This window comes from Buteo buteo, chromosome 1 (genome assembly GCF_964188355.1).
Source record: "Buteo buteo chromosome 1, bButBut1.hap1.1, whole genome shotgun sequence".
Lineage (NCBI taxonomy): Eukaryota > Metazoa > Chordata > Aves > Accipitriformes > Accipitridae > Buteo > Buteo buteo.
Window position 1 is genome coordinate 7213631 of NC_134171.1, and position 27728 is coordinate 7241358.

Consider the following 27728-nt stretch of genomic DNA (forward strand, 5'->3'; position numbering starts at 1 on the left):
TGAAGTGCAGCGTTGCAGGCAGTGAGTGACAATTATCTGGCCTGAAGGGTCTTCTGGAAATAAATAAAAAAAAAGATAGTGATCAAATTGCTGAAGTGAACAACTGATGGGTGTTTTAAGTCTTTAATTTGTTTTCCTTTGCTTGGAAAAGGAGACCACTTTTGTCTTTAGAGCAAAAGGCGGTTATTGATAGCGCTACTTAAGTGAGTAAAATAAAATGCTTGCAATGACAGTTATCAAAGGTTAGGTCCCTGGAGATAAAAAGCTTTTGTGTGCATGTGCACTCCAAACCCAATCTTTCTGTGGGCCTACGTAAAGTATACAACAATGTGCTTCCCTTCTGAGCTTTTTTGGGACATGGTATGGAAAGACTGTAGCAGTCTTCATGAAGTCAAATCCCAGATGGGTATTGGTTTCAAAGGGAACGATGACTAGCCAGTATGTTAAATATTTTAATTCAGTAAAGCCTCCTGTTCTCCTTGATGTTTGCTAAAGTTACGTTCAGCAGCTGTAGAGGAGAATGCGCACAAGAAACCGAAGGAGAATCCTGTGTCCTCTCCTCTTGCCTAACCAATAAATTTTAGCACTGAGTAGGCAGGCACAAGCCCTCCTCACCTTGGCCTGTGGGGTTGGGAGATGAGCAGCAAGGGGTTTAGATGGAAGCAGAGCTGCAAGCAGCTGGACCAGGTGCCACTGGTGCTCTGAAATGTCACTTTAAAGGCTATTAACATAGTGAAGGCTTTTGAAGGCTACTGAACTGTTTGTAGCATAATCCTTCCGCTTTTCTCCGGGAGCATTCTGCATGTTGTGCTAATAGCCACTTGTGTGGATGAAGCCCACCATGCCCATGGCTCTGGAGAGAAAAATTGCCATAGGTGCCTTAAAGGCACACAGTTGCAGATAATTACTGTTTGTGCTGTAAGTCTAATACAGGCAGGCAGTTGGAACTGACCTGCCCCATTTTTAGGTAGAATTGAATTTTCCTGGACTCCAGGTTTATCTGGGTCTGGGCAGAACTTCTTGAAAGATAGGAAATTATTAATAGTAGAGGCAAGGGGTTTGGGGGGGACGACACAGGACGTTTGTCTTGAACTTCTTCACATTGCCAATACTTTTTGTAGTATTAGAGGGTAGTTCTTTCTGCAATATTAGAAAGCTGTTTGCAAACAATTTTTGGAGAAAGGGAGTACTTTTGCAGTCAGCCAATATAACAGCCTTTCCTCCAGACCAACTGCACTGGCTTTTGGTTTCTTTTGCTTTCTTCTGCTATTTTTTGGCTTCTGTAGAATTTTTCTAAACTTACCTTGCTTGAACTGTGAATCAGTCTTTAGACCTGCTAGATTATTCCAGCAGATTTAAGGCAAGTCTTGATATATAGCTAATTTCTCACTGATGCCCCACTTCTCTCTGAGCACTCATGTGGCTCTGGGCCATCCTGCTTGGCTAGACTGGAGTGAAGGACGTGGGTATCTGCTTATGCTGAGTATGCAACAGTTGAGACATAAGAAAAAGAAACCCCTGTTCTGTCCTGCTATTTGTGAGCCTGGTTTTGCTACTGAAAATGTTCTCAGCTGCGACTTTGCACTACAGGTGTCTCTGGTTTTATGTTCTGTAAGTTATGAGGCATTTAGCTCATTTTCCAAGAGCATCTCCTTTGCTTTTCACAGGGCGAAGCTCAAATGTGTCATTATGCACTACACTGTGGCTGGCTAAATCAGTTTCTTCTTAACGACAATTTTTTCAGTACTGAGTATTTGATCAGCTCGTTTCTTTTCATTGTAATTTATTGCCAGTTATGTTTTCCTTGCTCAGAAGCAGTAATGTATGACATAAAAGCCAGCTCTCCCCTCCCTCCCAGGCTACACTTGGCAACTATGTTCACTCATAGCTGCTGCCATTTTAATAACCAGTTCCTGCTCTTAAATCTTGAGGATGTATGATTAAAAAATCCAACAGCCAAGACCCACAGTGAAATGCAGTGATTTTGCTGGAAAAGGCAACCCTTCAACTTACCTTTCACCTTAGGGAAATGGCAAAGGTGGGAGGTATTACGGTAGTTGTCCAGTCCCTCTCCTTGCATGGAGTAAGGCTGTCTAGACAATTAAATTCTCACCTTTCTGAGACTAGTTGATGCCTGCTCGATTCCAATCAAACAACATTTCATCTGTTGCTACTGGAACCTTGCCTCCTTGTCTCTGTTGCAGGATCGTCACCCTTTTATCAGGCAAATTGCCCCTGCTGGGGTGGCTTCACACTGTCCACCTTTCCCACAGGGGATATTTGTTGCTGAAGGCAAAGCACTTGTCATTTCCTCAGGTCTGGTAGGCAGGAGGGTTGCATAGGTTCCTGAGAATATGCTTTGTGGCCATGGCAAAGATGAGTGACTTGTTTTAAGAAATCACAAGCACAAAGAAGCACTTAGGGCCAGGTGGTGTTTCTCTTACACGGGGTAGTCCCTTTCCCAGTAGCACACGGGAGCGCGCTTGTGTACTGTCTGATTTGGTGGATGATGTTGGAAGCTTGTCCTTTGGTTAGATGACAGAAGCACAAACCAGTGTCTACTTACCTACTGTGTGCAGACAAGCAATAACATATTTTGAAAAAAAAGTTTCCTTTTAAAGCAACAGTTGTAATAACCATGTTCCCTAAGAATAAGATCTTTCTGGCACAAATTGCCAATGGAGCCATTGACTGTGTATGCAGATCAGGATTTATCATAAAGCCTACTACTTGTTAAACTCAAAAAGCCCCAAGGTGTAAATAAAATCGGCTATCAAAGAACTCACAAATATAACCTACATAACATCTGTTGTCCTAAGGCAACGTGTTACTAAACAGATGGTTTTGCATCTTTCACTGCCTCTCTTTGCATTGCTGCTGCTAACTAGGTATTTCACCTTCCATCCAGTAATACCTCTGTGCAGCAAAGGTGTGATTCAGATTTGGTTTCAGGCAGAAACTTTGAAGGGTGAAGGTGGTAATTTTATCCAGGCTTTTTTCCTAAGTAATTTGCATTGTTCCTTTTACTGGGGCCTTCTACAGCTTGTGCTTTCCATTGCATTTTTTTTTTTTCCTCCTCTCTGTGGCATTGCTTCAGTCTTGTTGATATAGTCCCTTAATATATGATGAAGAACACTTCAGCCCTTCAGGGAGATGCCACTGGAGAACAGTTTCAGGTTATTGGGTCTTTCAGTGTTGTTCACATCCATCCTTAAACATTAATGTTCTTCATCCATTCTACTTTGAAGCCAATGAAACATTTTAATTGGCTTTAGTGTGCTTTGATCAGGCCCGTGATAGTTGTATAAGGTTGCTGTCATGCTGTACAGGTTGTTAAAAGGAGTTTGTATTTAGCCTTTCCTGTAAAGGAATACCAACGTTGCTCTTAGTTATTACTAACTCCTTGTAGTAGGGTCCTGTTACACAACTGTTTGGGGACAATTGAGCAACCCTTGCCCAAAGAATATGTAATCTTAGTAACAGCAGAAAAGGCAGAATTCATTTTACCATGGGTAAAAATTTGAGACAGTAAGAGGAGTAAATATCTTGCTTATTTTTACTCAGAGGCATTGGGCAGAGCTGAGAAGCAATCAGCTCTTCTGTGCCTTATACCTATGCCTTATCCTTCCACCAGTTGTTGTTCTTGAACACACCAGCTACTCCCATTTCAAACCAGTGGAAACTGTACATATCTGAAAGCAGAGTCTGGCCTTTCGTACAGGAATCAATTTGCCCATCACTATGGAGCAACCACAGAGAAACTGTTTAACAGTACAAAACCCACATTGTGTATGAGATTAGGACAGGAAATATGGGATTGCAAGTTGAAACTGCATGGTAAATTTAAGTGAGTTATACACGCTGACTAAAACAACATGCATGTCTTTCTGCGTCTGTGCTCCTACCAGAGAGGCTCACAGTTTGGCTGTATTTGTCCTCATATTACTCCCAGTTAGTGGGAACCTATTGCTCCTGGTTTCACAGATGAGGTCCTGGGCCGTCAGCAGGGAAGGTCACCTCGCCAGTGGTAGAGGAGAGCCAAGAGCCTGGGTAGTGCTGTGTCGTCTGCTCTGCTTTTCCCCTTTGAAGGCAAGGAAGGGCAAGGGCTTTGATAGCTTTGACATAACAGCTCCCTGAAAGTCTCTTCTGAAACAGGTCTCCTGCACAGTGGTCATATGGTGTGTTTATCTATGGAGATGGGTACGTGTTCCCCAGCTTTACTGTCTCCAAATTAGCGTTTTATTCTTTTTTTTTTACATCAGTGGCTAAAAATGCTTTTTCACTTTTTTATGCTATTCCTTTTTAAAGAAGACTAATGGAAAAAAAATCTGCTTTCAGAGGTCATTTTTTTTCTTTTGATAAGATTAACCCATTGTTTATAAAGCAGAAAACAATGTAATTTTTCCATTGAGCAAGCAAAAACATGATTACTGTAATGAATAATGGGTAATTAACCCTTCTTGTCTGGAGGAGATAACACATAAAACCCACGGCACTACTTTCCCTGTAGAATAAAGTAGCAGTGGTATTAATCCAAGCCAATCATTGAAGTTTTACAATCAGTTGTATTATTATTGCAGTTGTAGCATTTTTATAGCCAGAGCAGAAGGCTTCTGAAATTAAGGTGATATTTAATCTTCTTAAGACTGCTGGGCACCAACTAACCACTCGTGCTATAGAAAGGAGATAGCTGCCTTCTGCTCTGCTTTATACAGAATTAATGCCACACCTCAGTTTCTGGGAAGTTTCCAATGCAGTTTTCATTTGCAATATCTGGTCACTTGAGTAACATGTAGCTTAGAAATAGAATAGAAGCAATTTTCTGCTTCATTTAAAACATAATCCTAAATTCTGCCAACTTCAGCCTGGCAATTCAATGGAAAGGTTTCGATACAGGGCTTCGTAATTGGATGTCATGTTATGAAGTCCGTGTTGCACCTCTGGTGTCCTGACAGTGGGGTTGCATTAGCTCTCTTGTGAAGGGGCAATGTGGTGCATCACCTTCTGGATAGCTTCTCTGGAGAGCCGCGTTAGCTGTAGGTCAGGCTGTTGACCTTGGTCAGGCTATCCTTAGGGACTGATGAATGTTATGTAGGCTGGGCCAGGACAATGCAGGCAAAGTTTGAACGGAGGCAATGGAAATCTGCCCACTGAGCTGAACAAGCTGGGTTGTGCAGGAGGGCCAGCTCTCTCTGTTATGAGAAGGTCTTGCGGAAGAGACTTCTTGCTGTTTGAAATGCTGACAAATCATGGTTACACCAGCCAGCAGCCAAATTAAGGAAGATTCATGTGGAGGCTAATATAGTTTTCCAACAGTATAATTTTCGAGTGCTCCAAGAGCAAAGCCAGCACAGTTAAACACTGCTTTCCTGCTGTGCTATCTCAAAGGGGACTTGCCAAAACACCCTGACTTGCCTCTCCCTACGTGGGACTCCAAGGGAGCACGTGGGAGTCAGCTGGGGCTGCCACTAATACAGGTTTCAGGGCAGATATATGTAGTGGGGTCTCTAACCCTCGGAAATGCATCAGACAGCAGATCTTAGTCCCGGATTTTACTGTAAAAACAGTGACTAATCTCTACCCAGATGTGGTTGGTTTGGAAGTACACGGGGATACGTAATCAGACTTCCTTGCAACAGGCTGGTGATTGTTCAGTGAGATATTGGGCTAGTTCATTACACGGCATGCAGATACGGGAAAGTCCTGATTGCCTTGAACACTCAGAGGTCCAGTGACTTCAGCAGGGAGATGTAGTATCTGGAGCCTATTTCTTCTTATAGAAAACTCAACCACAGATATGATCCAAAAACTCACGGTCTTGCTAGGTTCTGAGGAGTTTCCCTTTTTTTTTTTTTTTTTGAACAGGAGTGGATCTGCTGTTTTGTCTTTTTCAGAGTTTCATAGTTATAAGACTTCCTACATCATATTGGTTAGCACAAGGCTTTTTTTTTTTTTTTTTTTTTTTTAGCTTGTGGACCCCCAGCATTTCCAGCAGAAATACAGAAAAAACTCTATCAAATCATTGCAAAAGCATGGCTACTGCTGTTTGGCTTGTCCTTCTCAGTTATCTTCCCTGGGCCTTCAGAAGCGGTCACGGATATGCAAACCACAGGTTGAAAACCTGCACCACATCACAGGGTTCATTCTAGGGGCTCGCTTCTTCTCTTGGAAATTCTAGTTTTATTCAAATATTCCTCTCCTTGGTTGCTTCTTCCTCCTTTCAGCGAGTCTTCTTCGGAGCAACCCCTCTCCAGCGTTCCTCCCATCCCACTGCCATGATGCTGCCTTTATTCCTGGTCGAATTACTGAAGCCTTTCCTCCTCCCCGCAGCATTCATGCATCCCAGCACAGGGTTTACCCCAGGCTTCCCATTGCGTAGGCCTCTGTACTGCTGCCAGACGATACTTGCAGTATATGCTGCGGGTGATTCTCTCAGCCTCTGGAATGAATTATTTTATTGCTGCCAGCTTGTCAGAGAAATCAGCTTGAAAGCTGAGCCAGAGAGCAGTCCTGGGAGCGACCAGTTCAAAGTGGAAGCAAGTCACCATCAAGCAAAATAAATAGGGGAATGCATCAGCTGGATAATATAAGCAGTGTTTTATAAGAGCATTTCAAAAGAACCAATTAGGCTTCAATAGGGAACCTGGTCTCATATTTAAAGCTCGTAAATATACAAATCATGATATTCTAATTAAGCATTGTTGTTTCCCAGGTTTTGTTTTTTAAGGGTATAGTTTTCTGTTTAACTGCCGTTCTTGTAAAGATTTGGCATGGTCTGGGACATTTTTCTCTTCTTGGTTACCTCGCAAGGAATTTGCATTCCTGCTCTGTGCCTGCGCTTTCGTGTGCGTGCTGCCACTGAAAAGGCTGTGAGCCATAAATAAAAGAACAATATGACCACAAGCACCCCCTGCAGAGGAAGAAGAAAGACATGAGTAAAATAATATGCCAGAGAAAATCGTAGGCCAGATAATTTATCCGCCCCTAATTATTTCGGGGCCAGAATGAGGTATTTCAAATAGTAGGAAAACAACTCTCTTATTTTTTTCCTAGCGATTTCAAACCATTGGCCTATTACAATTTGATTCAATTTTCGTTGGCTGTTTGTCAAGAAAAAAATCACCAAAGGTCACTTAGGAGCACTGCAGAATCAACTGCATATACGTTTCTGAAGCAGCAAGACTATTTTTTCATGCTTTTCTGACACTTTCAGCCATTCAGACTCCTACGTCTTGAAAGAAAACACATCTCAGGTGTCACATTAATCTGGTTGGTATGAGATTATGGCTTGCAAATTGCTGATTTTGGATGTGGATGCCTGGTCCATTTAAACGACTTCAGCATAAATAGTAATAATAGACTACAGTGGCGCAGTCTTTCAGAAGACGAGACAAAAAGCTGTGCTTGTTAAAACAAAAAGATACCCCAGAAGCAGGAAATTTAATATTATTAATGAAAACAGAAGGAATTATTAGGAATGTTTTCACACGATAGAGTTCCTCATTCAGGGTGTATTTCCACGGGGACTTTACTAAGGGGTCTTGCTGAATCTTTTTTCCCGGACACGTCTACAGCACTGTGAACATTCCTCTGCTATAACCTATGATGTATTTGTAACATTTGCATGTAATCTGTCAGGCAGGGCCTCTGCTATAGAGCGTGGGAGTTTCAGGCCTGTGGGATTTGTGAGGCTACAGATGCAGAAGTCGAAGTCAGTCAGATTTGTGGCATGGATAGGGGTTTCCCCGGTGTTAGAAGAAGTGAAGAGTAAGCCCTGAGTGCACTGCAATCTGACTGTGCACAGGCTATTCTCACAAGGTTTCCGTTTTCAAGGTTTGGATGCGTTTTGGCATTGGAGTTCTCTTTTTAAGCTGATCCTCCACAATTTTTCAAGGTTCACCCACAAGTCATAATTACCCTAGAGGATAACAGCACATGGATGCAATGAAATGCATTCATAAAAGTGCTTGTTTTTGCATTGATGGGGCTCTAACTGCTTGTTATCTCTGAGCATGATTTAGAGGGACATAAATGTAGCATCTCAGCCTTACACATTCATAACTCGTTCCATCAAAAAATCTCAAAGCATTTTACACACAGATGTAACCGGATAATATGTCCTGTTGTCTCTGTGGCATCTCCAACATCGGTTATCATCATTCTAAACCATATGCCAGGGTCTAGTGTATTCCCTGAAGTATTTTACATGGGAGGAATACATGTAAATAGAATATCTGGCAATCTATGAATGGCTCACAGGATTTTAATCAACTGCACAGTTTTAAAATTGGCATTTAAATCCCTCTCACATCTGTTGTTTAAAATAGCCAACAGCGTGTGGGATACATTCAGTATGCAATATTCATATGAGTATGTTAATAATAGTATACATTATCACAGTAAAAAACAAGGTGTGTAAGAGTAAGTATTTAGAGGTTTTGAAGAAAGCACTGTTCAACAGTAAAAAAATAAATATTTCCCCCCCCAACAGATAATACTGAGAGATATTCTCTGTATTTTGGATAGACGACTCAAATGTTCCCCTTTGCACCCTCGGTGCACACCGTGGCTTCCAGTGCTCTCCAAGAGCCATCCTTATGGGGTAACTTGCATAGAAAGCTAATAAACTGCACCTGCTTTAGCTTCTAAATATCAAAGAAGGTGAAATACTTCTTGGAAAAAGTTGTTTATGGATCATCTAGGCAAGGTCATAGGTGACAGCTGACTCTGGTTAGGTGTTAGCTATCTCTAGTTCATTGACAAGCACTGAATTCAAATTGCAGCCCTAGTTTGTCTTCTCAATGGATTTGTATGGTCTACGTGCCTTTGTTCCCTATCTGCAAAACAGTATTACTCATGCAGGCTGTCTGCCACTCTTTCTTCATCTCAGTGAAGCCTTTAAATGAGGTTCAAGGTATGAAGTGCACTAACACGGGGTGCATTGCATCTCTGACTAGAGGGTTCGGACTGTTGGGGAGAGCTGTACCCTCACTCTCCAAAAAATGCAGTAACTCTGCAACTGAGCACCCAAATGCTGTTGAATTCTACCTAAAATAATCTTGGGTTTCACATGTTTTCTTAGGTTGCTTCTGTCTCTGTTCCTTTCTGGTCCTACACTGGTTGTTCTCATACACTGTGCTAGGTCATGTGCTAGGACAGGCATTTTTTTTAAAAAAAAAACAATGCAAAATACACAAGGGAATTTAATTCCATCCCACAGGAATGACTGTACTACACTAGTCATTGTTTTGAAGTATGTTTTAGAAATTTGTAATGACAGCATTGGGATAATATAGTTAATTGTGGAGCAACCATTTTTACAATTTGTGTTTTACCCCACATGGAAAGCTATAATCTACTCCAAGTAATTGGGTTAGGTTTAATTTTGGTGAGACATAGGCCCATATTATCCCATGTAATATACTGTAATCCTCACATTAGGTAGGGTGCCAAGTATTCCGTTTGTTTTGGGAGCCAACAAAATTGCCACTTGTCCAGAGTTGTTCTTGGACAGAATTGTGAAAGTGGTAACATTTTGCTACTTAAACCACTTTATTAGTAGTCTGACAATGACCCAGAGATATATGTATCATTCATTGAGCGTTTTGTAGAAGGTGTGTAGCACTTCACTAATAAAATTTTGTATTTAACAGCATATGGGGGCGATGTTGAAAGGCTTGACATCATCAGACACTGAGGCTACTTTCTGTCTTTTGTGATTGGGCCCCAAAATCTAATTTCTTTAGCATTGTGTCATACTGTGAAGTATAGCGGTCAGAGAGATTACACCACTGCCATATTGCTATTACGCTACTGCCTATCAGTTTGTTAATAAAAGATAAATCTAAGTTTAAAAAAAAAAAAGCTAAAATTTGTTTTAACTCTCTACCCTTTCAAATGTCTTTTCTATACTTTCTTAGTGGTTTACCTGTCCTTTAGAAAGTCTGTTTATCAAAAAATATTTGAGTATATAGTCATAGGTTGGTGGGTGTTGAGGGGCTGACAGCTGCAAATGACATGTTTTTTTAAATCCATATTCATTACATATATGGACTGTTTTCTGAAATAGTTCTCTTTACTTCTGAAATCTGAGAGGAAGGATTCCCTAACAACATTTTGTGCCTTACTGAACATAACTAACATCTTAGACACTGAGATTTTTATACGTTCTGTAATGTCCAATTAAAAACTGTCATCCTCTGTTGATTTCTTAGCACTTTTACCACTTATAGGTGCTGTTATTTCTTGAAATCAAAGTTAAAACATAATAGGCTAATGATGGATCTTGATGAGGTGTGAGTTTTTGCCTCAAGCAAACACACATGGGGCTCACTTTTCCCATTAAAAATGTTAAGCCACAGTCCTCTGAAAGTTTGCTTCATTTGGTAATTGTCATACTGCATAGGATGTTTCATTTTCTTCCATAGGAGGTATTTTTACCTTTTCTACCAGAAGACTGTGAAATATGTAAGCCCATGAAGAATGTTTCAATAATTTTCATACTGGTGTTGAAGAAACAGCTGGATCCACATTCCTGTCTGTAAAGTCCAGTATTGCAATTCCCAGTTCATCATGATGGATTGGGTAATTCCACACTAAGGAATTATTAACTCAGTGTTTGGAAGGGACAGGACTGTACGATTGATTATTTTCATTTGATTATGAATGCCATCCAAAAATAATTCCTGTATTCAGTCACTGACATATATGACCTGGTTTTCCTTCCAACTCTTCTGGAAATTTCTTTGTGCTGGCTATTTTGACCATTTGAACATTCAGGGAGATAGAACATGTATCAATGATGTTCCTACACATCTTGGTGAAGGAGATAATAAACATTGATCAGTGCTGCTAGGAAGGGGAGTGATAGAGGTATAACTTTATGGGGAACAGCAGCTGTGTAGTGGTTAAAATAGAAGGCTGAGAGCCAGGTCTTAGCAGTTTATCCTCGGCTCTGCTGTAATCTTCTTCTTATCATTAACCTTGCATTAGTCCTTTCAGTGGCATGCCTCCCTCCCCCAACCCTAAGCAATTTAGGATTGTTGAAGATGGAATTTTGGCCTATGTTCTTGGGTGGAGTGTTCATACCACCTCACTTTTGGCACCCACTGTACATGGCTGAGTCTCCCTCCATCATCTCTTTTGCAATCAGGGAAGAGAGGTAGATGTCAACCTGACCTTCTTTTCGTTCTCACTCCTAACTTGGGCACTAGAGTTAGGTTTCTAAAGTGAGTACTATTTCAACATCTTTCTTTGTCAGATAACGATTAAAATCACATAATTCTTCCCAACGTTTGTAAACTTACTATAAGTAACTAATTATTTATTCTTATAAATAATATTTATTATTTATTAAATATCAAATAATTATTTTAATATAATTAATGTAATCCATATGTTATAGATAATTATAAATAAAATTTATTATAAATAATGAATACATTTAAAATTGTTATAAATTCAGATAGTCTGATTGATGTTATAAAAGAAGCTTTGCTTCTCAACTCTATAAACAGAGTACAAGACCCCCATCCTTCCCCCACCAGGCCAAAATGGGTGGATACTAAAAATATGTTTCTTGAGGACCCTTCATACATGTGACATCCACTCTGTGCCTGCACTACACAGGCAGTAAACTCTTTAAACAGGGTCTGTCTTTTATGCTGTGTGTGAACAATGTCTCATATACTGGGAACCTGTCTCTAAGAAATCCTTGATACTATCGTGGTACAAGTAACAATTAAAAAATACTGGGAAATATTATCAATTTGTTCAAGGTCTGGAACAGCTGATTGGTAATCGCTATTTTTTTGGTGCTACTACTTCATGCTTAGAAAGTGCTGGTGACAAGGCAGAAGCCTAACCACTCATCTTGTTCTCTGATTTATTCTTCCTTTCATCCTCTCCAGTAGTAGATCAAGAATATAACTGCAGACTGGTGCCTGTGGTGCAGTGCTCTTGGGGCTGCTGTCTGTGTGTGCTGGAGCATGCTGATAAAAAAAGTAACCTCAACAACAACAACAAAGAAGGAAGAACTGTTTTCTTGCTCCCCTGTGGAATGGAGACCTGAAGGCAGGCGGGAGGTCCTGGTGTCTGGAGAAGCCGGCATGGTGGAAGGCCTGTGATTGCCTTTGTAATGTAATTGTTATAATGGTAGGCCAGGGAATTGCAGTGGTTCGGTGAAAAGCTCCAGCCGTTTCTCCTTGTGGTTCTTTGTGTGGTTACAGCAGGAGCCGGAGCATCCTTATGTGCAGATGTGCCATGACTGAGAATGCGTCTCGGATGACTTTGTGAGCTCTGTGGGTAGCGACAGACCACAAGGAGCAAGGGAAGAACTAAACCTTCAGGAAGCTTTCTCCCTCCACAGCTTTATGGAAAATGGTTGGGGAAGGAGTGGGAGAAAGAGTTGTAAAGTAGGTGCAGATCTGAACCAGATACAGAGTCAATGGGGATGAAGAAGGGGATGAGAGAGATGAACATGGTACGCACAGGTCTCATCCTGCATGGACTCAGAAGAGCTCCATGCAGGAAGTCAGAAGAGTTCCAAAGTTCCTCTGTATAAATATGACCAATAGAGAATTTTTTTATGGTCTTCAAGGACTCCTTTTTGATGAACTTCCTTTTCGGTTGTGCTTTTTCATTCTTGTCAATTATACCATATTCACAGTAACAGTGAAGGAGTTTCTAAAGCTGTCTTTGGGAACAAAGAGAGCCAGCTTTGGCAAATGGATTTGTAAAATCTCTAGTTCAGCCATAGTTAGACCATTCTAATTTTAAATGGTCCAAAGATTGAGGCTGGAAAGCTGCCTGGAGGAAAAAGAACTGGGGCTGTTGGTTGGCAGCCAGCTGAATATGAGCCAGCAGTGTGCCCAGATGGCCCAGAAGGCCAACGGCATCCTGGCCTGTATCAGAAATAGTGTGGCCAGCAGGAGCAGGGAGGTGATCGTCCCCTGTACTGGGCACTGGTGAGGCCACACCTTGAATACCATGTTCAGTTTTGGGCCCCTCACTGCAGGAAAGACATGGAGGTGCTGGAGCATGTCCAGAGAAGGGCAATGAAGGTGGTGAAGGGCCTGGAGCACAAGTCTTAGGAGGAGCAGCTGAGGGAACTGGGGTTGTTTAGTCTGGAGAAGAGGAGGCTGAGGGGAGACCTGATCGCTCCCTACAACTACCTGAAGGGGGGTTGTAGTGAGGTGGGTACTGGTCTCTTTTATCACGTAACTAGTGATCGGATGAGATGAAATGGCCTCAAGCTGTGTCAGGGAATGTTTAGATTGGATATTAGATTGGATATTTCTTCACTGAAAGGGTTGTCAAGCACTGGAACAGGCTGCCCAGGGAAGTGGTTGAGTCACCATCCCTGGAGGTATTTAAAAGACGTGTAGATGTGGTGCTTAGAGACATGGTTTAGTGGTGGACTTGGCAGTGCTAGGTTAAGAGTTGGACTCGATGATTTTAAAGGTCTTTTCCAACTCACATGGTTCTATGATTCTATGAAATAAAACTTCTTTCTCTTCTTCTGGGTGACTATTCCATAGTCTAGCAGATTCCCCTCTTGGGAAGCTTTCATATATGTTCAATTGAAATACTTTCACTTTCTCTCTCAGTATTTGGGTATTAATCCCTTTATATGCCTAAAATATCCCACTTTTCTGAAGTTCCATCTCTCCACCTTATACATTTACCTCTTAAGGAAATACGTGATCCCTTTACATACCAAAGTTTTTTAATCAAGCCCAGACAATAAATGACAGCATTCTTTAGTGGTCTGCAAGAGTATGGAGCAGGTATATGTCTGTGTTAGACTCCCAGCAGACGTTGCCATATTAAGAAGGAATTGATGGTGAAAGAGTTAGCTCAGGTGCTGGTAGCAGCTTATGCACAGCAGTGCTAGGTTCTCTGTGGGCTGCTGAAACTCTCCAGAGAAGTAGGACTGGTTTGCCTGTGCCGTTGGAGGTAGATTGGTACCAGCCCGTAAAATAAACTGGCTCTGATAGGTCTCTGCTACTCCATAGACCCTCCTTCTTTCATTCTGTGGAAGGGACTTGAGTCTTCTTTGGTCTTAAAGCAGTTGCTTCTGATATATGTTCGCTTGTGTGTTGAGATGTGGGATGCAGCAATAACAACCAGTTAAGCCCTTTGTCATCTACAAGTAATAGGATGGGTCTGTATATCATCATAACTTAAAAATGTGAGTTACTGGTCTAGCTAGGGATGGAAGTCTTGTTTCTTCACTCTCCAGCCAGGGCTTTGGTCTGTAGACTGTAGAGCCTCTTCAGTGTTTCAGGAGGCAGGTGGGCTGCAAACGTTTCTTTTGCAAAGCATCCTGCTTAGAGAGAGATTCCCAGTGCTGGGGCTGAAGTAAAATTCATGAAAATTTTTGCATGGAAATTCTCATGAAAATGGCCAGAGCTGAAAATACAAAAAAAGCCACTAACACAAACATTTTTTATTTTTATTTTCAGGAAATTCCAGTATCAAAACCTCTGGTTATTTTTGGCCCAATTGGAGTCAGAGACAGTAGACAGTAAAGTCTTCAGTGCCCGTTACAGAGGCAAATTCTCTGCCAGTAACCTTTTAGTTTGTGTTGGTTTTGTTGTGGGGTTTTTTTTTGAGAAAAGTAGAGTGTTCCTTGGCTAGGCACTCCTCTGAGTGGGTTTCTTCTTTTTCATCTTGAGGTGTTTTTGTTTGGCTGGACCCATGGAGAGGGGGTTCCTCCATAAGATCTTTTTTCTTCCCTCCAAATATTCCAGATCCCTTTGCTTTCACTGTGCCCTTCCAAATAAATTCTAAACACATTTCCTGCCTTTTCATAGCATCAGCACTGTTAATACAGTAGGTAACACTGTTAATACAGTAGGCAGGATGAGAAATGGTAAGCATGAGATGAAGGGTTGATGGAGGGACTACGAAAGACATTCAAAAAAATATCTAAGATTTACACCAGGTTTGGGTTAGTGGGATGAGTTCATTGGAGTTTTGTCCTGTCTGCCTCTGGCAGAAAGGAGGGTTCAGAGAGGAGGCTTGCTTAATTAGACCTCAATGATGGGAGGAAATTCAAAATTAGTCAAGATGAAGATTTTGCATCTTAATCTTTTTCATGATTTCAAATCAGCCTTAGGATTCATCTATGGATCACCAGTCCCAAGGGTCCTGATGCTGTAGTTCAGACCTTGCAAAACCACAAAACAAGCTGAAAAAATCACAAGATCTCAAAAATGATTGTTTTGTTCCTTTTCTTCCAAGCTTTTAGGGTATATTTGTGTAAAGTTCTTTACAATCACAGTTGTTAAGAATTGTTATTCAATAATAAAAAATATTAGATTCTTAAATAGTCACTTGCCAGCATCAAAGTCCTCCAGAAACACCCCAAATATCACAAGATGAGCAATAAAATCCTGGCAGCTGGCGGTGGTAGCTTTCAAATGGAAGTCATGTGCTAGCCAGTAGGTTTGGATTTGTTTCCCTGGCCGTTGGGGGTTAATACCAACTGAAATTCTAGTGAAACCTGGAGTGTTAATCCACAGTAAGATCTGGGGAAAGCAAGTGCCTTAATCCCTGCAAACCCGATGATAAAGTTGTTACTGCCTGCCTGCATATATACCTCATGGACCATTCATCTGGGCATCAGATGAACCAGTCAGGATAGCAGAAGACTCCCTAAAACAAAGCACAGAATGATCTTTCCCTTGTGTTTCCCCTTGAATTCCAGCAAGTATTACAGGAAATCCTGAATTTATCTGAGAGAAACTGCAAAGACCTACTTTTTCAGATTGTACTTGCTTTCATGTGTGTTTATCTTCTATCTACTGCACCATCAAGACTACTGAAAAATAAGACAAAACACTTCCTGGTCTAAGTTTATGGTGTGTTCCCACCCCTCAGTTTAACTGGTTAGGCTCAGCAGAACAAATTTTGATTTAACTCCTAGGAAGGCCCAAGACCCACCTCCCACAAGCAACTTGTGTTTTGTCACTCACTAGACATCTGCAGCAGCGAAGGACATTGGGGTGCAAATATGATGCATCTGGGTAAATGCGAGAGTCAGCTCTTAAAGCCGGAGTTCAGAGAGATCTCTTTCATTCATCCATGGGAGAAGGCCTCATTATAATTGTTCAAGCCTGACTGGATTACATCACTTTCCCCCTCATTTCACTCCCTCCCCGCTTGCCTCCCTCCTTTTATTTACACCCCTTGTTCAGCGGCAGCGTTGAGCGGGGGCTGCCTTAATGATGCATGCTGATCACTTCATTCCCCGTTGCCCTCCCCATCACCTCCCCCAGTGCTTTGAAGTGTGCTCAGGTCTCAGGCTCCAGTTCAAAGGTCACTTTGTTTATTTATGCAAAGCTGGCTCATCTGTGAAATGGGGCTTTCAAGGCCTCTGACATCAAAGACTCCAAAGCTGGTCCCATCAAGTCAGAGCAGGGACAGGCCTTGCATTATAACAAATTAAAGCAACTTTCTGAATCATAGAGAAATATTATGGCTAGATTTTTGCTTCAAAAATTGGGCCGTCGTTTTGGCTCGTGGTTGGATGCTCAGCACGTAGTATTGGCCTGAGAACCAGTCATACCCATTCGGCTAAAACATGAAGCCATCATGGAGAGTCTGTGGGTAAACAAAATTTGATCCTGGCTCAGTAACAGTCTGTGAATATTTCCCATCAGTTTCTCTTAGAGATGGACCGTTATGCAGACTTTTCCATTTGTTTTAACTTTTAAGAGGGAATGGAACACTTCTGCTATGGTAATAAACAGTAACTATACCCCGCTTGTGTGGCACTCTTTGTCCCATAGGATCCCCAAAGAGCTTTGTTAATTGATGGAGTTACATACAGAAATCCCTTTTCTGCAGAAATCCAGCCTGCTTTGGGACGGGTGGTAGACCAAAAAGACACGTGACAGGCAGTATGTGTAGAGCATCGTGCCTTCTGCGGTGAGAAAGGGCGATTTGGCCCATGACGTCAGCACTGATAATCAGGGTCTCATACGCTCAGACGTGTCAAGTCTCATGCAAAACCAATCCCATGACTGCCCCTTTAAGCCCCGCCACACACTTCCCCGCCAGCACCATGCCAGCATCTCAGTCCTGTGGCATCTCCGACCTAGAAGCCAGCTTGGAACGAGATCCTGAAGCAGGAGAGGCAATGGCCAGAGAGCAGCTGGGCATCACGCCATCAGGCTGACATTCCTGAACAACGGGCTGATGCCTCTGGATCCAACCTGACCCCGTCTTGTATGGCCAGGTGCGGTATTTGGAGGGGAAGGAGCTACACGAGTTTGTCCCATGTCTCCAAGCCTATCACCTGACATGATGCCAGAGCTTTCCACTTCAGGTTTCTCAACCAACCAGCATGATTTGTATCACCATGAAACCAAACTGTACAGTGAGGACACCTAAATCATGTATATGTTTTCTTAGCCTCAGATACTCGTGACATAAAATTAGTCAGTGATTATTTTTCAAGGCAGGTTTTCCACTTCGTCTTCCAACTGGCTGCTCTCCTAAGCCCATGATACTGTCCAAGAAGTCCAGTACAGGATGACCTTCCAATATAGGTCACAGAAAAGGGAGCTTGTAGGAAACTTCAGCAGCTCATCCTTCTTAGCACTGCCTCTTGCGGTAATCTGCTGGCAGCAAAGCTAGCAATGCTGCATAGCTGGTCTCTCCTGCCCTTTGGCTGCAGGCTGATTTTTTTTGTATGTACTTATCACCCTGACCTGCCTGCCTCTGTGGGAAGTGACAAGAGCATGAGTAAGCAATCGGCTTATTAGGTCATTTTTTAATATAGCTAAGACTCATGTGATTTCTGCTACTAACTCATCGTTTTATATGCTGGTCATACATATCTGAATGTGACTCATTTTTCCAGGTCCTCTCTCTGTCTAATAAGAATATTGCCAGGACAGTTGCATTTGTAAAGCTTGGGGTGAAATGCAAACAGTGGGTCTTCAGATCTGGCAGTATTAACCAGATCTTTTAGAACTTGCTTCAGATTGAAGGTTTGGGCTGAACCAGATGCCTCTGAACTTCCAGCAAATTTGGATTTGCTTTCAGTGTCATAGATCCCTCCCTAGGAGTGAGCAGGCTGACCAAAGAGTGTTTGTGGTACAGAGAGATATCCATCCTTGCTAGCACAGGGTCTAGAACAAACTGCAAAAGTGTTTCCCTACCCTAAGAAACCACTTGATATTAAAATTAAAATAAATAAGAAAGTTCTTCAAAACAGGGAGAGACAAATGCTTTCCAGGCAGCCACAGTACTAACTTTGGATGGGGCAGGTGGAAGTCAAATCTTGGTGATATCTGAATTAGACAGGGGTCTTCCATCCTAAGGGTGTTCCTAAGATATCTATCTCCCACAGGACCATTCCACTTTATATAATAATAATTTATTTTTTGGCCCTCTGAGACCACAGTTCAGAGCTTAAAGCACTCACCCAATGTGCAAGACAGGAGGTTCAAATCCCTCTCTGAATGCAGCAGAAGAGGGACTTGACTCTGGGTCACTCACATCCCAGGTTAACGCTTTGTTGTTATAGCACTGGCTATTCTGCTGCCTCACTCGCATTTTTAAGCTTGACCAGAGATTCCTGGGCTTCAGGGTGTCTTCCCAAAATGAGCTTTGCTGAATTTCATCCAATTTCTGGATCTCGTGAATCAGCTTTCTTCCTACAGTTCTCAAGCGTGAGTTCATTCAGATACAGTCACGCTAAAGGTAGGAGCCCAATTCACTGCATATTGCAGCTGGGAGACTGCTGAACATCCCTTACCCAGTGTGCAGCTCTGGGGATGGGAAGGAGTAGTTTTGCTCTACATGAATTTCCATGTTGATGACAGTTTGTCCCCCCTCCCCGAAACTTCTGCTGTGTGTTGTTGTTAACGTTACCACATTCCTAACAAATGTGAAACGAGTTCCAGTGGATCTAAACCAACATGCCTAAATGCATGCAGTTATTTTTTTCAATCTTCCTCCCCCGCCAAATTATCTATTTCATAGGCTCAGCATGGTGGCATTAGTTATCCTGATCTCTTCCCCCCAAAATGATTTTTTCTGGGCTTGGTAGGTTACCCCGCAGGTTTGCGATTTGGCAGGATAACAACCGAAGAAGCATCTTCAAAGGATCAAACAGATTCAGAGCAATTTTACTTACATCAAAAGCTTGGCAGCATGTCAAGAGGTGTTGAGAACGCCAGTCAGTCCTTGTGTGTAGGCAGGAGGAGCACACATGGACTGACATACTGTAACATGAGGCAGGAGGCAAGGGAGGATATACTCCTCTTTGTACATCAAGCTGAGTAGGATTAAGATATAATTGACAGAACATCGCCACTTAAACGTCTTAACCACTTTTAAAATATTCGGCAGTTAACAATGGGCAGGAATCCTACATCTCTGACCACAGTTTTTCTTTCTTCTTTGTTACCCAATACATTTTTCTAATTGTGCCTAGGGATTTACTAAGTTCTCTGTCAGAGAGTATCCAAGATTTCATTCGTACCACTACTGATATTTATATGAAAAATTGTACAAGTGCCAGAAGATAATCGATTCAGTATTTTGACTGAAAGGAGACAATCTGTCATATGCAAGCCATCATATATAATGGGTATATTTGTATTCCCTGCATTCAGTTTGCCAAGATTGTAAAAATATATTTGCAAAATGCAGCACATGGATTACTCGCCTCCTCTGTAACACAGGCTGTGGGCCAGCCTCGACGGAGCCCAGAGGGTACATTTGCACTCATGGCACTGTGTGAGACTTGATGTTTCCTGAGTGGGACTGTGTTTCCCACTGGCTCCCTGTGGTTTGGGCTGGGAGCTGGCCGAGGCACCCGGGAAAGCCTCTGGGTTTCCAGCGATGGATGGAGTGTGAAAGGGAGGTGGGAAGGGGCAGTCAGCTGGAGTGAGCTGCTGAAGTAAGAGCTGCTGCCCTGAAAGTTTTCTTTTCCCCTCGAAGTGACAGCTGTACATACCTCCAGGGCAAACTGTGCTAAAGTAACCACAAGGAGAAGAGAAGAATCTGGCAGGGGTGAGGGGGGACAGACCCATATGGCATTGTAGCCTCTCTGCTTAAGGGACAGTGGCAAACGAGAGTGGAGCATGTGTCGGCATAAAATGCTCCATGCTGAAGAGACAGGATGATTTTCTAAAATAGCGGAAACTGAGGTGAGGATGGGGTTAAACATACATTCTTCTCGCACAAAGACTGCACACAAGTTTAGGCACTAAACACTGTTTAAGCATAACCCAGCTTCTAAAACAACTGTAAACAGCAGTTCTACTATTTGTACATTTTCTGGGGGCATGCTCATGTATAAGCTGAGATAAGTTTTTCCCCTCTGCCACAGAGATTACAGAAAGGAATTTCCTTTCTTTTGCTCATGAGACCTTTTTCTTATGGGTTTTAGGAGTTGGGCATTGGAGGGATTCATTCCTTAGGTCAGATGTTTCCACTTCTCTTGATTTTTTTAATTTTTTTTTAACACCATTGCAGAGCAGTTCCTTATTGAGGTGAACTTATTCTCAGCCTTCACCTGACCTCTCTCTGAAAATAAAACTTCACACACTTCAGTGCACTTTAGCTAGGAGCTGAGTAACTCTTCATCAAGATCTTCACCTCAAATCCAGCTGCCGTATGGGGCTGTGCTACCTGTAGAGCACAGAAGTAGCCTTGGAAGAGCCATACTTTACTGTGCCATCACCCGTAGGTGCCCAAAGTCCCTCAGGTGGACCTCCCTCCTGCTGTGATGCATTGCCGTAAGAGGATGCTCTGAGCTGAGCACTTGTGCAATAGATCTTGGGCTGTTACTAAAGGATGAAAAAACTTCACACCTGGGCGCTGCAGAGTTGTGAGGCCACCAGCATCACCCAGGTTGCAGAAGGAGGCTCAGGGCATTCTCCTGCTTCCTCAGCCCACATGGAGACCTTGGAGGTGGCCATATCAAAGCAGCTATTTGAGGTGGGAGCTGCTGGAGGAGGGGGTTTCGCCTTCTGGTGCTTTCTATTTCTCCTAGTGGTACAGGGCACAGAGTTGAGACCTTGATGCTACAGTATAGATAACTAAAGTGATAAGGGACAAAGTGGTGTGCTGTCAATACAGGTGGATGGGTGGTCTTAATTAAAAAAACCCCAACAAACACAAACAGCTTTTCAATTCAATATTGCTTCCAGCCATAGCTTTGCATTCAGCATCCCTTGAGGGCTCATTTGACCCCAGACCTACTCGCTTTCCTGATTTTGTGTGGAAGCTGAAAGACAAATTAGTGGCCCAAATTCCACTGCTTGTGCTCTGTGTTACTGATCACATAAGTCTTCCCCCACCTCCTAGGTTTAATTATCTGTAATTTTGATTTATACCTTTATTTGCATAGAAGGTACAACAGATCAGCTCCTCCTAGGGAACAGCAACCTGTAAACATAAACAAAGAGGCTTTTGTCGGCTGTAAATGGAAACATTGATTAATCTCCCATTGCTTTGGTAGCCTGCCGAAAAGCTTATAAAGCAGCAAACTAAATTGTTCATTAAACTGGCCAGGCTGTAAGTGCCAGGATGTGGATGCCAAATGTATGCTGAGTGTGTTTCAGCTGTATGGTGCCTCCAGGAGGAAATGCAAACTCTTGTTACCGTACTGCTGCGCTGCAGGAGACCTTCTTAACATCTTCCCTTTCCTTTCTTTTGCAGATGATGCCAGCTCAGGAAAGGATAGCCAAGTACCTGAAGGCTCCAATGGAGAATACGAAGATCATTCTGGGAAGCAATGGGGTAAGGAGCAGTGTATGTTTTTTTGGTTTTCCTCAGTTCTTGGTTCAGTGCTGTTCACACGGCACGTTTCTCAGTTGCTGACGGAAAGGAAAGGCAGAGCGACTGGAGTGAGTTCTCCCTACAGATGGTCAAATAATAAACAGAATGTCAGCTGAACATGTCGGTGTGAATGGATCCCATCCAAGGGTCCTTCTGCAAAATGCAGCCCGTGGTCCGCTCTAGGGCCCCCTGCCATATACCCCAGCATGGTTCTCCCTTGCATTTGTTTTTCTGGGCAGTGACTTTCTTTTGCATGTGCAGCTATTATAGCTTTCATAGACTCTCTATAAAAGGCATATTGACTTTTACAGCAATATTTCCAAAAGCTTTCAGTGCCAACATAACACTGCTCCCACTGAGGGCAAATGGGAGGTCTGACTTCACTTCAGGAGAATTAGCATTAGGCCAAAACTGAGTATTTTTTAAGCTTACCCTCTCTTTTAGACACCTGCATGAACTTCTCTAAGCCCTGGACTGTTCAAGCATAGGATTTTGATGCTGTTGCAGAGCTTTGGGGAACTGCTAAAATCTCACTTGGAACAGGTTCTGAATCACCACAAGACTTGCCGGTCCAAAGTTTGGTCCAAGCACTCCTTGAAGGACAATAAGTTGTCAGGCTGGTGCCAAACATCTTTTGGCCATTACTGACAGGAGTGCTATGTGAGTTTATGACCTCGAGGGAATGAAGCACAGCATTTCTATTTTGCTCTTGTAGTACATCCCTCCTTTTAATTTTATAATACAGAGATGGCTTTGTACCACATTCGTGGCCAGGGAGTAACCTCATAGCAATGGTAGGGGTGGAACCTGTCAAGCTTTCACTGTATGAGTCCCCATCACTTGAGCTGAGGCCAGTTTTCTTCAGGAGCTGACAAACGAGAGATGTGGTGGGATGTGGTGTAGTCCAGGACACACCTGGAGGAGGCAGTGCCATAATAGCCTTAAATTACAGATTCGGCTGAGACTGAGCTTGCTCTGGGAGAGGAAGGTAACCTCCACTCATTCTGGAAAAGGACAACAACGTTTTGGAGCTAGAGAAAGGGTGGCTTAGATAAACTACAGGTCAGGAGTCCTTCAGGAGGGATTCAGCAGCTAGCAAGAAAAACTGCCATCTCTCCACACTTCATTACCCGGGTGTAGATAGGAGCAGACATTTAATGCCATGGCAGATGTGCTCCTGGTAGAGCTGGTGGATGATGAATCAATACAACGATAATATTATGAAAAAAGATGTAAGCACTACTAAAATTATTAGTCATTGACAATCTCAGATTGTGCCTCACTCTGTACTGCCCTGGCCCAGTCCTTCTTTGTGCTGCAGAGTTTTCCTGCACCTCTGTTTTTTCCCCTTTCCCTCCCTCCTGTCTTCTCTCCCCAAGCAGGCAAATGGCTGGGGCAGGCCACACACCCCTCCAAGACTTTTCCATCCAGCCGTGTTCACCAGCAAATTGCTGGTGTGAGCTGGTGTGCAGGGAGGGTCAGTGTACGTCTGCGGGTCTCTGGAGGATAATGGGTGAAGGAGCAGTTCTTTTTTGCAGAGTCCTGGGCCCTAGAGAAGTGGGAGAGGAGAGGTATGGTAAAAAAAAGTTCCACTTTGCTTTCCAACTGCCATCATTAAGTTGTATCGATGGGGAGAGGTCCTGCCCCCTTCAAGAGCAGGGAGCTTGTGTGGGGAAAGATAGATACCCCCATCCACATCTTCCCACAACTGACTGAGCTCTTATCCAGAGTAATGGAAAGTATTTCAATACTTAGTTGTATCATGACACTTTTTTGTATAAGTATTATGAAAGCTTGAAGTGGTACTGACCATCACTATGTGAAGGTAATTGTGGTGGATCACAGCAGACTACATGTTCTAGCTAACCACCTCACTTCATATGAGCAACTTCTGACAGGAGCCACTGGGACTAATCCATGCACCTCGAGGTGTCCCACAGGGAGAGGAGACCGCTGAATTCCTTCCCATGTCTTTGTGCCAACAGCCTTCTGTTTCATTTAATTTTCATTAGCCTGAATAAATCTTCATGGTAAACAGCATTTCAGCAAGGAACCCGTACACAACACTGTCTCTTTGTCCCCATCCACTTGTGTTTTCCCTTGCTCTTGTGTGTGGCATAATTTATACTGTACAAATGCGCGGTTCATGTTTATGAAGCAAACGCCAAGTGATGTGGAGAACAAGCATGTGAAGTATAAATAACACAGAGACACTTTGTAATGGCCTTCGCTGGCACTCCAACAAGCAAAACTTCTGTAAATGGTACAGATTTGGGGACAGACATTTACTAGCACCAACTCAAAAGAGACTTTTTCTGCCTCTCTCTCACACTGCTGCTTCTCCCTCTTTCTCCTTTGTGCTTGCTGGGTCTCTTTTTCTCTCTTGTGTGTGTGTGTGTGTCTTTCTCCTTTTTTGTTAACTGGCTTTTCTAAACTTGTCCAATTCAGGCTTTTGTCAAGGAAACATTCAGGACTGTGTAAATGGGATCTGGTTTCAGCATATTGCACACAGCCTGGAGTAGCTTTTGAGACCACATAATCACTTAACCTTCTTTAAACAGAAGAAGAAAGACAGACAGAAAGAGCCAAAGAAGTTTAGCTTTACCTGTAGTTTAGTATGTATCTGGGCAACGATGTATGAGGATTGAATGCAAAACTCCTAACTGATTCATGGGAGTCACAGTGGGAGGAAAAACAGAAACGTTATAGTCCTGCTTTTGGGGCAGGAAAGTGAGTTTCTGTCTTGCAATGCCCGTCATGAGCAGGGACACCACCATGTCCTTCTGAAATATTCCTGTGGAGGCAGCGAAGAGGTAAGGGAAGGTGAGAGCCTAGAGTCACTCACTTGACTGTTCACTCTGCATGGGCAATGTGACCGTCCTGTCTCCAACCTGCTCTTTCCTATGTTAGTCCCAGCCCAGGAATCCCATCCGGCAAGTATCTACCCCTACCTGGGCCTGCAGTTCCTGGTCTCGGTGTAAATTACTGCCATATTAGAGGAGAACTGTTTAGACCCATTTCACGGCTGGTTCTTAACCTCTCCATGCACCTTGCAGACATTTACTCAATTTCCATAATGACAGCCCTTATCAGCACGTCTCCCTCGGCTCAGACTTAAACTTCGGCATGTCATTGCTCACAACGTGCAGCTCTGACAGGGTTAATTGTCTCTCTGGGAGGGTGATTGTTTTTGCTGGGAGGCGGCCTCCTCTTACAGCAGACCCCCAAGGGAATACCCAGCAATTTACACACCACGACCTGTGGAGTGGGTTAGTATGTCACACTTGCTGCTCAGCTGTCACGGCAAAGACTTTCGGTGTCGGAGTTGCTCCGGTTCATTAGATTACACATGAAAGCCTCTGTACGGAGAGTAAAGCATTTCTGAGCAGGAGTTTGAAATAACATGAAATGGCTGAGACCCAAAATGACAGCCACCGGGGGCAAGGGAAGGCTGTGGAGGCAGATGGTTTCCCCTACAGAAAAGGACTGTCAAGAGAGGGGTATGCCGAAGGGTGTCTTCTTCTGAGAGGGAGGGATGTTGGGCAAGGCTGCAGCGGGATGAGGACTAAGGGATATGTTCACAGTCCTCAGATGGCAATGGCTGCCAGTCCTCAATGCTTGGAGGGAGGAGGTCGCAGACTTCCTCCATCCAGCAAAGGTCCTCTATAATGTACATCCCAGAGCTTCTGGTCCTCAGCCCTGGCAGCAGGGCTGGCTCTCTAGTATAGAGTCCCACCGTGCTGTCCTATACCTAACTTCCCTGATACCTGAAGCACAATGTTCTCAGCTTGCTTTGGTGTGTTATATGCTACGGAGGTTGTGGCTTTCCAGTTGCTGTTGGTGAAGGACAATGGCTGATGGGCATAATTCAACCCAGTGTGCCACAGACCAGGCTACTCATTACCTATTTCTTTTATTTCCCAAGAAAAAGATGGGGGAGGATTTACTGGGGGAGTGCAAAAATGCAGGGTGACTGCCCTTTGGGGCTGAAGAGTAAGATCATGGTAGGCAAGAAACAGGGTTTAAAAGCAGAGGGAGAAACCTGTTGTGGAAACGCTGAATGGACTCGGAGGAGAAACTGACTTTGCCAAAATAAAGAAAGACGACAGGTGAATTTGGCAGGAGTATTTTGGACGTAGGGGGAGAGTGCCAAGTGGGAGTCAGGACTGGTGTTAATCTCAGCAGGAGACTGCAGTTAGAAGTGCCCCTGGACTGGCGTTGCATAATTAAAGGTAACTGTGAGAAATTTGTAATTTCTTTTGAATTCTTCATTGCAAGATACTATTAGACAAGCTGTTGCCTTGCAACAGATCATGTTCTATGGTTTCAACTGTCTTAAAAGTTTTTGCAAAGATCTTTTTCTTTCTATTGATTAGTTAGACCAATTCATGACTTTACAGGAAATCTCTCTGCAATGTCAATAAAGCTACTAGTGTGTAAAGGTGCCACCTCTTTTCCCCCTGGAATTCTGACATAATCTGAATTAAAGTTAGGTGCAGTCGAGGGTGTAAGTTTTAGATTTTGCCAGGTGGGCACCTTGCATTTCTCTGGTGTTCTTGTTACTGCTGTTAGAAATATTGATGATTTCCTTGCTAAGACAAGGTGACTATCTTAACCCATGATTCTGTCCACCAGCAGCTATTGCTTCAGCTTCTCCATTTTTTGGGATGGACTGGCATGGGGTATCTTCTAATAGCAAACTCAAGGGTTTTTTATTTGGTCTTTCCATTTGCTTGTTTGCTTCTTCGGGCCTTTCAGCCTGAGTCCTTCATAAATTAATGTTGAATGAATTGCATACATTTAAGTTCAGATCAATGTGCAAAAGTCTGGCACAGTTCTAAGGCTTTTCTACATATTGAAAAGACGTTGACTCTTCGTAAGTCCCATTAAAGCCAGTGAGAACTAAGGGGCAAAACATCTTCAGAAAATGAAGCTTCAAGTGACCAGCAAAAGATTGAGAAAATGGTCAGCCTGACAGGAATCTGAGGTTGTTCCTTTGGTCTTGGCTAAGGGCTTGCATTTGTGGCATGGAATATGGTAACAATTGTAATGTGATTATGCGGCCGCATTTTGCCTTCAGCTACAATAACGTGATTTGGGTATTATTTTGTGAGATTGTCTGACGCAGTTGCCTTATGGACACTGAGAAATTCCAGGTTTGTGCTGTGCAGAAGGCTAATGTGGTGGCCATAGCAGTCCAGTAGACATTCAAATACATCAGGCTGGGTGGTGTCTCCTTTCTAAGGAAAGCACTTTGAGCTGATATGAGAGACAGCGATACACTTGTACGCATGGGGCTGCCGGGTGCATCTCAAGCAGATTTGGCCATAACATTTGACAGCAGTATCCTTCTTTGCAAGTCCTTTGCTCACCACAGTCAATTTTTCATGCCTTTTGCAGCCCGGCCCAGGTTCACGCAACCTGCCAAGATGAGACGGAGAGTGATCGCCCGTCCCGTCGGCAGCTCCATCCGCCTGAAGTGTGTGGCCAGCGGGAACCCGCGGCCTGACATCACGTGGCTGAAGGACAATAAGCCCCTCACGCCCCAAGAGATTGGGGAGAACAAGAAGAAGAAGTGGACGCTGAACCTGAAGAACCTGAAGCCAGAGGATAGCGGGAAATACACCTGCCGAGTGTTTAACAAAGTTGGAGAAATCAATGCAACGTACAAAGTTGAAGTAATCCGTAAGTGCAGCCTCTGGGGTGGGAAGGCAGGGAGGGAGCTTTGAGAAGGGGGCTGGCTGAGTAAAGAGAGCGTGATGGCAAGTGTGCAGTGCCGATAGCTGGACACAGAAATGGGGAAGTGTTAAAAACATCAGCAGAAGCAGAGAAAACATTACTGAAACTCTAGAATAAACCTAACACCTGGGCAAGACAGAATAGCCGCAATACAATTTATTAGCTGAAATGAGGAGAGATAC

The 27728-nt window shown here is 43.2% G+C and overlaps 1 protein-coding gene across 5 annotated transcripts in view; it reads left to right on the forward strand.

Annotated features, from left to right (window-relative positions):
• Positions 1 to 27728, forward strand: part of FGFRL1 (fibroblast growth factor receptor like 1) — a 180407-nt gene that overhangs the window by 143683 nt on the left and 8996 nt on the right. For all 5 annotated transcript variants that reach the window (XM_075054353.1, XM_075054442.1, XM_075054532.1 and 2 more), the window contains 2 exons: positions 21688 to 21768; positions 27208 to 27492. In XM_075054353.1, coding sequence (XP_074910454.1) covers positions 21688 to 21768; positions 27208 to 27492 — 366 coding nt within the window. The remainder of the gene's footprint in view (positions 1 to 21687; positions 21769 to 27207; positions 27493 to 27728) is intronic.